This window comes from Heteronotia binoei, chromosome 8, assembly GCF_032191835.1.
Source record: "Heteronotia binoei isolate CCM8104 ecotype False Entrance Well chromosome 8, APGP_CSIRO_Hbin_v1, whole genome shotgun sequence".
Classification (NCBI taxonomy): domain Eukaryota; kingdom Metazoa; phylum Chordata; class Lepidosauria; order Squamata; family Gekkonidae; genus Heteronotia; species Heteronotia binoei.
The window spans coordinates 118,681,516-118,693,926 of NC_083230.1; the positions used below are offsets into that span (position 1 = coordinate 118,681,516).

At 49.9% G+C, this 12,411-nt stretch overlaps 1 protein-coding gene across 1 annotated transcript in view; it reads right to left on the reverse strand.

Moving 5' to 3' along the window:
* The window catches only part of TAF3 (TATA-box binding protein associated factor 3), a 242,457-nt gene extending 237,743 nt beyond the window's left edge, over window positions 1-4,714 (reverse strand). The window contains exon 1 of the mRNA XM_060245966.1: window positions 4,369-4,714. Within this exon, the coding sequence (XP_060101949.1) occupies window positions 4,369-4,534 (166 nt within the window). The 5' untranslated portion in view covers window positions 4,535-4,714. The remainder of the gene's footprint in view (window positions 1-4,368) is intronic.
* Window positions 4,715-12,411: the final 7,697 nt, after the last annotated feature.

Sequence of the window (12,411 nt, forward strand, 5' to 3'; positions counted from 1 at the left end):
CCTCTTTGGCCCCCTCTGTAATCAACCCTGTCCATTTTGCCCTCAAATGTTTTATGAGTGTCCTTAACAGTGTAGTGGCAGCTACAAAACTTCAGTACAACCTTTTTAAGTGACCTCGAACAATTAAAAAGAAGAATTGCAGATTTATACCTCGCCCTGCTCCCTGAATCAGAGACTCAGAGCAGTTTACAATCTCCTGTCTTCTCCCCCCAGAACAGACACCCGGTGAGGTAGGTGGGGCTGAGAGAGCTCTTGCAGCAGCTGCCCTTTCAAGGACAACCTCTGCCAGAGCTATGGCTGACCCAAGGCCATTCCAGCTGCAAGTGGAGGAGTGGGCAATCAAACCCAGTTCTCCCAGATAAGAGAGCTCTGGCTGACCCAAGGCCATTCCAGCAGCTGCAAGTGGAGGAGTGGGGAATCAAACCCGGTTCTCCCCGACGAGAGTCCGCACACTTAACCACTGCACCAAACTGGCTCTCCACATTCACGATAAGGGAACACTGAGGGTTCCACATGCATGATAAGGGAACAGGAGCACGCTCTCATTATACAGGGCTGTTGCAAAGATTATGAAGATCATGCCTGCACTACATTCCAGCCCTCGAAATCGCCACGTGCATGTTTCACGTGCAAACTCTCCATCTCTCCCCAGTAACTATTAGCACTGCATTGCTTCTGCTACTCACAGAATCACAGAGTTGGGAGGGGCCCTACAGGCCATCTAAGTCCAACCACCTGCTCAGCGCAGGATCAGCCTACAACCCCCTGCTCAGTGCAGAATTAGCCTACAGCATCCCTGAAAAGTGTTTGACCAGCTGCTGCTTCAAGGCTGCCCCTTCCCTCCTGCTGCCGGTCCCCATTCTATCTCATGGTAACCCTGACGCAGGGGTGTTGAACTAATTTGTTATGAGGGCCGGATCTGACATAAATGAAACCTCGTCGGGCCAGGTCATGTTGCTTTGCCAGGCTCTCCCTATCACACAGCAGAGCTACTGAGCCAAGCCTCTCTTCCTTCTGTTGGCTGAGGCTCCTCCCCCTTAGCTGTGTCTTGCCTACCTTGTTGCCTCGTCATATACATGGTTTTCCTCCCATCCATCTGCTGCCCTCGTCATCATGAAAACTCCACGACTCTTCTTCACATTCTTGTCGCCGTGACGGCTGCATGGTTCTACACCGCCATCACATCCACCCATCCCCCTCAGTTCTCACATTCCTTCCTCTTTACCCCATCCCCATGACAACCGCACAGCCATCCTCTTTCCCATCAAATCCCATGGCTCGCACACTCCTGGATCAGACCCCTGGCCCAACTAATCCACAACATCCTGTTTGAGCCTAACCAACCAGTTACCATGAAGGACCAAAAACAGTGTCTAGACCTCCTAACACTATCATTCACACGGAAATTTCATGTAGTCAGTAATGGACCGTGAATCAGTTTAACCCCCTTTTAAAGCCACTCATACCACAGACCACCTCTTCATCCACAGGTGGTGAACCTCACAGTTTAGCTGCTCAGTGAGTAAACAAGAAGACGACGATGACTGCAGATTTATACCCCGCCCGTCTCTCTGAATCAGAGACTCAGAGCGGCTTACAATCTCCTATATCTTCTTTCCCCACAACAGACACCCCGTGAGGTAGGTGGGGCTGAGAGAGCTCTCCCCAGAAGCTGCCCTTTCAAGGACAACTCTGCAAGAGCTATGGCTGACCCAAGGCCATTCCAGCAGGTGCAAGTGGAGGAGGGGGGAATCAAACCCACTTCTCCCAGATAAGAGTCCACACACTTAACCACTACACCAAACTGGCTCTCCTTTGTAGCTCCTTTGCTCTATCGCAGGGGTGGCCAACGGTAGCTCTCCAGATGTTTTTTGCCTACAACTCCCATTGGCCATGCTGGCTGGGGCTGATGGGAGTAGGCAAAAAAACATCTGGAGAGCTATTGTTGGCCACCCCTGCTCTATCCTATCTGCTCCACAACATCAGCATGCTTATTTGGCCCCATCCTCCATCATTATGACAATCCTATTATAGCCTGGGTTTCCAAAATCCAGCTGAGGACTAGTGATGTTCCTGATTTCCAGACTACAAGGACCAGTTTCTTTAAGAGCAAGCAGTGGCTTTGAAGGGTGGATTCTACAGTTCTATACTCCTCTGAGGTTCCTTACCAAATTCTGCACCTCTTGATTTATTTATTCTTTGTACTTATTCTTTATTTATTCTTTGATGCTCCCTGCACCAATCTCCAGTCACCCACAAGTGTTCTCCTCCAACACCATCCCATTCTATTGTGATCCTTTGCCCCCTCCACCATCTAGGGTTGCCAACCTCCAAACGGGGCTGGAGATCTCCCAGAATCACAACAGTTCTCCAGACGAGTGGCTGTGTTGATCTAAAGCAGGGGTGGCCAAACTTGCTTAACGTAAGAACCACACAGAATAAATGTCAGATGTCTGAGAGCCGCAAGACATGAACATCAGATGCTTGAGAGCCACAAGGAAGGATGGAGGGAAGGAAGGAAAGCAAATAGATGGGAGGGGGGAAGGGTAGGTGGAAAGAAAGCAACTTTAACTTTAAATGCGTTCTCCAAGCCACTGGCTTGACTTGACGAAGTGATTTAAAGAGAGAAATGCCTTCTCCAAGCCGGCCAACAGGCTGGTGGGGGTTTAAAGAGCCACACAATATGTGCGAAAGAGCCACATGTGGCTCCCGAGCCACAGTTTGGCCATCCCTGGTTTAAAACATCAGAACAAAGTTTGAATCAGAAGCACCTTTAAGACCTACAAAGTTTAAGTCTGGGTTAAACCTTCTGTGCGCATGCACACGTCTTCAGATACCTAGATCTCCAGACGACAGAGATCAATTCTACTGGAGAAAACAGTTGCTTTGGAGGGTGGATTCAATCCCACTGTAACCCACTGAGGCTCTGCTCATCTTCAAACCCTGTCCCTCCCCAGGCTCCACCCACAAATATCCTGGAAATCCCCAGTCCAGAGATGTGGACAGGATGGAGCGGGTACAGAGGAGAGCAATGAGGAAGAGCAGAGGCCTGGAGACCAAGCCCTGTGAGGAAAGGCTGAGGGACTTCTGAATATTCAGTCTGGAGAAGAGGAGATTGAGGGGGGGACATGATTGCTGTCTTCAAGTGTTTGAGGGACTGTCACTCAGAGGCCTGGGAGCTGTTCCTGTTGGCAGCAGAGCAGAGGACTCACAATAATGGGCCTCCATTAAGGGTGGGAAGGTACCCCCCCCCCCCGTAAGAGCTGCTCAACAGTGGAATCAGCTACTGAGGGAAGCAGTGAGCTCCACCTCACTGTCAGTCTTCAAGCAGCAGCTCGATAGTCACTGGTCAGGGATGCTCCAGGCCAGGGGTGGCCAAACTTGCTTAACGTAAGAGCCACAGAGAATAAACGCCAGACGTTTGAGAGCTGCAAGACATGAACATCAGATGGGGAAGGAAGGAAAGAGGGGAGCGAGAAGTGGAAAGAAAGCAACTTTAAATGCATTCTCCAAGCCATCGGCTGGCTTGGCTTGGAGAAGAGATTTAAAGAGAGAAATGCCTTCTCCATGCCAGCCAATGGGGCAAAGTGAATTAGAGAGCAATGTCTTCTCCAAGCCAGTGACTTGGAGAATGCATTTAAAGTTGCTTTCTTCCCACCTCCACAGAAGTGAGTTAGAGAGCAATGTCTTCTCCAAGGCAGTGACTTGGAGAATGCATTTAAAGTTGCTTTCTTCCCACCTCCACAGAAGTGAGTTAGAGAGCAATGTCTTCTCCAAGGCAGTGACTTGGAGAATGCATTTAAAGTTGCTTTCTTCCCACCTCCACAGAAGTGAGTTAGAGAGCAATGTCTTCTCCAAGGCAGTGACTTGGAGAATGCATTTAAAGTTGCTTTCTTCCCACCTCCACAGAAGTGAGTTAGAGAGCAACGTCTTCGCCAAGCCAGTGACTTGGAGAATGCATTTAAAGTTGCTTTCTTCCCACCTCCACAGAAGTGAGTTAGAGAGCAACGTCTTCGCCAAGCCAGTGACTTGGAGAATGCATTTAAAGTTGCTTTCTTCCCACCTCCACAGAAGTGAGTTAGAGAGCAACGTCTTCTCCAAGCTGGCTGACAGGGCGGTGGGGGGCTTCGAGAGCCACACAATGTGTGTGAAAGAGCCACGTGGGGCTCCCGAGCCGCAGTTCGGCCACCCCCTGCCTCAGCCCCTCCTAGGCTTCCTTTCCCGCGCCCCCGCTGCCATGACAACCCCCCCACCCCACCCAGGACTACCCAAGGGGCTCCCCTTCCCCCCGTCGCCATGCCAACCGCGTGGTCCCGCCCTCCGCCGTCCCTATGGCAACGCCGCGGCGCTTCTCCCCCTGCTACTCACAGAGCTCGCAGTAGCGCCGGCAGCCGCGGCCCAGGGCGTGCAGGTAGCGCTGGAGGACGTCGGTGAGGAGGTCGCAGGCGGAGAGCTGCACCGAGTCCCAGCCCAGCGCCTGGCACACCTGCGCCACCGAGACGCGCAGCAGCCAGCGCGAGTAGCTCTCGCTCATCCTCGGCCGCCTCACTGCCGCCCGAAGCCCGGCGGGGCCCAGCCGGCGGCCATGGCCTCGGCGGAGGAGGAGGAGAAGGGAGCCAAAGGCCGCTCACGACGGAGCCTCTTCGGCCGCCTCAACCTCGGCCAGCGCCGCCATCTTGGGGTCGCGCGGGCAACCCGTCAGGCCGCGTCGGCCGAGCGCCGAGCGCGTCGATGGGAAGGGGGGGGAGCGCGCGCGCGCGCTGGGCGGCCCTGGGCCCCGCCCATCGATTGCTCCGGCATCGCCTAGCCAGGCAGGAGAGTCTTCGATCCTCTCTGGGCTTCTCTCGTTGGAAACGCGCTGGGATTTTTTCGAAGCCACGTGGTTTTGTAGGTTTGGTTCTTCGCAGTCGGAAGGCGTGTCCTTGATTTGTTTTTGTGTTGCATTTTGTGTTGCCGTCTAGACATTGCATGTCTCATCCAATGTTCCCTCTAAGCTGCAGAATCTTGTGAGCAAAAATTCTGCTTTGTGAGCTACTGGTATTAAAGTTGTAACACTGCCTAAATTATTGTGCTCTGGGGCCGTTTTTCCTGAGCTAAGACAAAAATGTGTGAGCTGGAGGCTAAAAATCTGTGAGCTAACTCATGCTAACTCAGCTTAGAAGGAACACTGCTCTCATCCCATATTCCCTCTAAGCTGCAGAATCTTGTGAGCAAAAATTCTAATTTGTGAGCTACTGGTATTAAAAGTGGTGAGCTGCTGGCATTAAAGTGGTGAGCTCCTGCATAGATTATTGTGCTCTGGGGCCAGTTTTCCTGAGCTATGCCAAAAATGTGTGAGCCAGAGGCTAAAAGTCTGTGAGCTAGGTCACGCTAACTCAGCTTTGAGGGAACAGTATCATAGAGTTGGGAAGGACCTCCAGGGTCATCTAGTCGAACCCCCTGCACGATGCAGGAAACTCACAAATAAAGTAAAGGTAAAGGTAGTCCCCTGTGCAAGCACCAGTCGTTTCCAACTCTAGGGTGACATTGCTTTCACAACATTTTCACGGCAGACTTTTTTCGGGGTGGTTTGCCATTGCCTTCCCCAGTCCTCTACACTTTCCCCCCAACAAGCTGGATCCTCATTTTACTGACCTCGAAAGGATGGAAGGCTGGGTCAACCTCGAGTCGGCTACCTGAACCCAGCTTCTGCCGGGATCGAACTCAGATCGTGAGCAGAGATTAGTATTGCAGTACTGCAGCTTTACCACTCTGCGCTATGGGGCGCATGAGTCTCATTGCTGTCACATGGTCATCTAGCCTCTGTTGAAAAACCTACAAGGAAGGAGACCCCTCCAACTCCTGGGGAAGCCTGTTCCACTGAGGAACCGCTCTAAAGGTCAGGAAGTTCATAATGTTGAGCCAGAAACTCTTTTGATTTAATTTCAACTCACTGGCTTTGGTCCTACCTTCAGGGGCCACAGGAAACAATTCCACACCATCCTCTATATGACAGCCCTTCAAGTACTTGAAGATGGGGATCAGATCATCTCTCAGCTGCCTCCTCTCCAGGCTAAACATACCCAGCTCCTTCAATCGGAATTGAAGATCACTCATTGATCTTGTTTTCGTGTTGCATTTTAATATATGTTTTTAGGGGGTCACGCTGGGTTGCTCAGGGGTGGCCAAACTTGCTTAAGCCACATAAAAAAAACATGTTTGAGAGCTGCAAGACATGAAGGTCAGATGTTTGAGAGCCACAAGACAGGGAGGTAGGAAGGCAAATAGATGGGGAGGTGGAAAAAAAGCAATGTTAACTTTCAGTGCATCCTGCAAGCTGCCACCTGGCTTGGCTTGGAGAAGTGATTGTCCAGCCTCACTAAGGGAGCAGCTCTTTTAATGAGCCAGTTTGGTGTAGTGGTGAAGTGCGTGGACTCTTATCTGGGAGAACCGGGCTTGATTCCCCACTCCACCTGCAGCTATTGGAATGGCCTTGGGTCAGCCATCACTCTGGCAGAGGTTGTCCTTGAAAGGGCAGCTGCTGTGAGAGCCCTCTCAGCCCCACCCACCTCACAGGGTGTCCATTGTAGGGGAGGAAGATAAAGGAGATTGTAAGCCACTTTGAGTCTCTGATTCAGAGAGAAGGGTGGGGTATAAATCTGCAGCCTTCTTCTACTCCCACCTTCTGTCAAGGATAAAAGAACTCAGATTTTCATTTCTTCCTGTCTGTGAAGGGAGGGGTGACTCTGGAAAGCTTATACCGTGAAACAGGTGATAGCCAAATAACTAAGCTGATTCTTCTTTAAATCTGTTTCAGACATCTTCATTGCATTGTTCTGGATGCTAATTTACTGCCATCTGCAACATGTAAAATTGTCACATCTGTTTCCATTGCATTTGTCTGAAGAAGTGTGCCTGCACATGAAAGCTTATACCCAAAATAAAACTTCATTGCGCCTACCCATCTAGATCCAGGGCTTTTCTTTATTTAGCAGGAACGCACAGGAATGCAGTTCTGGCGGGCTCGGGAGGGGGCAAGGAGATGGCCCAATATGCAAATGAAGAAGATTGCAGATTTATATCGGGCCCTTCTCTCTAAATCAGAGAGGCTCACAATCTCCTATATCTTCTCCCCCCACAATAGACACCCTGCGAGGTGGGTGGGGCTGAGAGGGCTCTCACAGCAGCTGCACTTTCAAGGACAACCTCTGCCAGAGCTATGGCTGAACCAAGGCCATTCCAGCAGCTGCAAGTGGAGGAGGGGGGAATCAAACCCGGTTCTTCCAGATAAGAGTCCGCACACTTCACCACTACACCAGAGGTGGCCAACGTTAGCTCTCCAGATATTTTTTGCCTACAACTCCCATCAGCCCCAGCCAGCATGGCTGGAGCTGATGGGAGTTGTAGGCAAAAAACATCTGGAGAGCTACCCTTGGCCACCCCTGCACTGCACTAAACTGGCTGTAATGAGTTCCTGCTGGGCTTAAGAACATAAGAGAAGGCATGTTGGATCAGCCCAATGGCCCATCCAGTCCAACACTCTGTGTCACACAGTGGCCAATATATGTGTGTGTGTATATACACACACACACATATATGTGTGTGTGTGTCCATCCTTGGGGAGGGACGGTGGCTCAGTGGTAGAGCATCTGCTTGGGAAGCAGAAGGTCCCAGGTTCAATCCCCGGCATCTCCAACTAAAAAGGGCCTAGGCAAATAGGTGTGAAAAACCTCAGCTTGAGACCCTAGAGAGCCGCTGCCAGTCTGAGAAGGCAATACTGACTTTGATGGACCAAAGGTCTGATTCAGTAGAAGGCAGCTTCATATGTTCATATATACCGTGGCTAATAGCCACGGATGGACCTCTGCTGGGTGTGTTTATCCAATCCCCTCTTGAAGCTGTCTATGCTTGTAGCCACCACCACCTCCTGTGACACTGAATTCCACGTGTTAATCCCCCTTTGAGTGAAGAAGGACTTCCTTTTATCCGTTCTACAAAAAAAGCCTTCTGTGAAACGATTGTGATGTCAGGGGTGTAGCCTAATATGCAAATGAGTTCCTGCTGAGCTTTTTCCGCCAAAAAAAAAGGCCCTGTCTAGATCTATCTCAAAAGCTTAGATCCTGAAACTTCTGTTGTTCTGTAAGGTGCTACTGGACCTGAATTTAGCTTTCCTGCTGCAGTCCGGGAGGCTACCATTTGGAATTGTTGATTGGCGTTTTCAGTATATTTTTTATTTTGGGATGCCTCATTCATCATTCTTATCTTGGGGTCATTTTAATATGCATTGTTTACTATGACGTTATCATGCGTTGTTCTTCACCTTTAGCGAACAGCCCTGTGATGCATATGATTCATTGCCATTGATATTATTTCACTGTGCGTTGTTATTTGTCCTTGCATTATTTTAAGATGCATTGCTGCTGGGTACGGGCGTTAATTTTCAATATACGGTGTTTATCTCTACCGATCGTACTTTTTTTTATTTCAGTAGTCTTTGCTAGTTAAAAAAATTAATACACAATGTTATTAATCATGATCGGTCTTATCAATTGTGTTTTAAAAGATGGATTTCTATTACTTTATTGTCTGAATACGCTTTATTAATAATCAACATTAATAATCATTCTTCTAAATCGGGGGGGGGGGCAAACTGTGGCTCGGGAGCCACATATGGCTCTTTCACACATACTGTGTGGCTCTTGAACCCCCCACACCCCTGTCATCAGGTTTGGAGAAGGCATTTGTCTCTTTAAATCACTTCTCGGTGATGCTGTGTATTCTTGGGGGGGGGGGCAGAGTGGGAAGGCGTCTAGCCGCACTGGTGGATCTCCTGATGGCACTTGGTTTTTTGGCCACTGTGACAAAAAGCGTTGGACTGAATAGGTCTGATCCAACATGGCTTCTCTTATGTTCTCAAGAGGGCTTCTAGCCCCACTGGTGCATCTCCTGATGGCGCTTGGTTTTTTGGCCACTGTGTGACACAAAGTGTTGGACTGGATAGACCTGATCCAACATGGCTTCTCTTATGTTCTCAAGAGGGCTTCTAGCCCCACTGGTGCATCTCCTGATGGCACTTGGTTTTTTGGCCACTGTGTGACACAAAGTGTTGGACTGGATAGGCCTGTTCCGACATGGCTTCTCTTATGTTCTTATGAGGGCTTCTAGCCCCACTGGTGGATCTCCTGATGGCACTTGGTTTTTTTGGCCACTGTGTGACACAAAGTGTTGGACTGGATAGGCCTGATCTAACATGGGTTCTCTTATGTTTGCCAAGCCAGCCAGAATACAGTTAAAGTATCTCTCTTTCCACCTCTTCCTTTCTCCTTCCTTCCCTCAAACATTGGACATTAATGTCTTGAAGCTCTCAAACATCTGATATCTATTCTATGTGGCTCTTACATTAAGCAAGTTTGGCCGCCCCTGTTCTAAATTATACAGAGCCGTGGCACAGAGCGGTAAAGCTGCAGTACTGCAGTCGGAGCCCTCTGCTCATGACCTGAGTTCAATCCCAGAGGAAGCTGGTTCAGGTAGCTGGCTCGAGGTTGACTCAGCCTTCCATCCTTCCGAGGTCAGTCAAATGAGTCCCCAGCTTGCTGGAGGGGGGGGGCGGAGTGTAGATGACTGGGGAAGGCAATGGCAAACCACCCAATTAAAAAGCGTGCCGTGAAAACGTTGTGATGCGACATCACCCCAGAGTCGGAAACGACTGGTGCTTGCACAGGGGACTACCTTGACCTTTATATAAACTAAGCCCTGACCTGGATAGCCTAGTTTAGCCTGATCTTGGCAGAAGCGGAGCAGGTTCAGCCCTGGTTAGCATTTGGAGGGGGGCCACCAAGGAAGCCCAGGGCTGTTCTGCCGAGGCAGGCAATGGCAAATTACCTCTGAACGTTTCTTACCTTGACCTCGGCAGGCCAGGCTATCCAGATCTCGGAAGCTAAGCAAGGTCAGCCCTGGTTAGTATTTGGATGGGAGACCACCAAGGAAGCCCTACGCAGAGGCAGGCAACGGCAAACCACCTCTGTTCATCCACCCTGACCTGAATGGCCCAGGCTAGCCTGACCTCATCAGATCTCAGAGGCTAAGCAGGATGGGTGAAGGGTGCGGAGTCTTATCCGGGAGAACCGGGTTTGATTTTAGAAAACCTACTGATAAGAACTTTTGAGCTGAGGTGCTGGAGAAGACTCTTGAGAGTCCCTTGGACTGGAAGAAGATCCAGTCAGTCAGTCCTAAGGGAAATCAACCCAGACTGTTCCCTAGAAGGTCAGATGGTGAAGCACAAGCTCAAATACTTTGGCCACCCAATGAGAAGGGGGCACTCCTAGGAGAAGACACTTGAGAGTCCCTTGGACTGCAAGAAGATCAAATCAGTCAGTCCTAAGGGAAATCAACCCTGACTGTTCCCTGGAAGGTCAGATGCTGCTCAAATACTTTGGCCACAAAATGAGAAGGGAGAAGGAGGGGGTGCATCAGTGCTTAATTTTCGTGGCCGTTTCTTACACGCCCAGGGAAATGCTGAATGCCACTTTGGGGTCAGGAAGCAATTTTCTCCAGGCAATTTTGCTAGGGATCCTGGAGGGTTTTTTGCCATCTTCTAGGCATGGAACAGGGTCACTGGTAATGTTCCCTCTAAGCTGCAGTCTTGTGAGCAAAAATTCTACTTTGTGAGCTGCTGGTATTAAAGTCATGAGCTAGTGGCATTAAAAGTTGTGAGCTACTGCAGAAATTATTGTGCTCTGGGGCCATTTCTCCTGAGCGAAGACAAAAACGTGAGCTGAAAGCTAAAAATCCGGGAGCTAGCTCACACTAACTCAGCTTAGAGGGAACACTGGCCACGGGGGGTATTTGTGAAGTTCCTACACAACAGAGGGTTGGACTAGATGACCCTGTAGGTCCCTTCCAACTCTTATGATTCTGCATTTTTTAAAAAAATAACCCAAAGCTAAAAGAACCGTTGAGCCAGCTAGCTCAATAAAGCCTTAATTGCAGGAACACCAAGCAAAACGCATTCAAGACTCATTTCCTCCACATTTATGCAGACGTGGCTGCAACTTTGGACGGTATCCACCTCTCGAGGATCCAATTCTCTCTTCTCAAGCAGCAGCCTTAATTTCCCATGAAGGATTATATTCTTATTAATGTTTAAAAGCAGCCGAAGTTTAGCCAAAAAAACTCCCCGAGTTTGCTATCGATTTCCTCCAGCTATTTTCTACCTCAGCCTCCCCGCTAAGAAGCTGGGCATTTGTCCCATTTTAAAGCACGCTTGGGCTGGAACAATTACGAGCCCAGCCTGTAGAACTGGGCTCAGAATGCAAGTCGAGGGCAAACCTAAACCAAGTCAAGTGCCGACAATTGGCCTTAATTAATAGCTGAGGACGTAGGGTTGAAGTGGCAATTAGCCCCGTCAGAGCCAATGAGAGAGAGAGGTGGCAAACTTGTGCTTGAGTCGAGCTAAGCCAGGCAATCTGCTTGAAGAGAATGCTCTGCCATTCATATAGCCCCTCCGAGTAGAAAACTGGCATCCAAGTTAGGCAGACTATGAAGGGGAGGGCAGGAAGGGTAGTGTCAGCGCTTGGTTCTCGTGGCCCTTTCTTATACACCCAGGAAAATGCTGGTTGCCACTTTCGGGTCAAGAGGCAAATTTCTCCAGGCCAGCATGGCCAGGGATCCTGGAGGTTTTCTTGCCATCTTTGGGCACTGGAGGGGGGAGGTAGTTGTGAACTTCCTGCGTCGTGCAGGGATTGGACTTTTTCAGGGGTGTCAAACATACGGCCCGGGGGGGAGAGGGGCGAATCAGGCCCCCGGAGGGCTATCAGGCCCACAAGCAACTAACTGTCATCTGCTTCCTTCTCCCTCTCTTGCTTCCTTCTGCATCACAACTTGCTTTGCCAGGCTTGCTCAATCGCACAGGAGCGACAGAGCAAAGCTCTTCCCTTGGGGCAGGAAGTGGGGTAAAGAGAACTAGCTTTGCCAGGCTCTCTCAATTGCACAGTAGAGCTACTGAGCCGAGCGTCTTCCTTCTGTTGGCTGAGGCTCAGGGAGCCAGTGAAGTGGATTAGGCTGAGTGTGTGTCTGTGTCCTTTATAAAGTTTATATCTCCCTGACCCGGCATTACATTTTATGACACACAGGGCCCGGCACGACAAGGTCAAGATCCAGCCCTCATAGCAAATGAGTTCGACACGCCTGGAATAGAAGAGGAGGACAATTGCCAAGTGTACCTGTAAGCGAGAGAGAGAGTTCTCTTAACCCTTTCCCTCCCAGATCCTCTTAGATACAACTACCCAACAGACTGTGCCTACTATTCTATGTCTCTAATGTGGAGAATCTTTCAAAATTCTTTTAAGCTGTGTATGAGAAATACTGGTTGGTGCTGCTGCTGGCTTGTATTCTAGCACATCCCCCTCCCCCACAAGAAAAAAACCCCTCAGG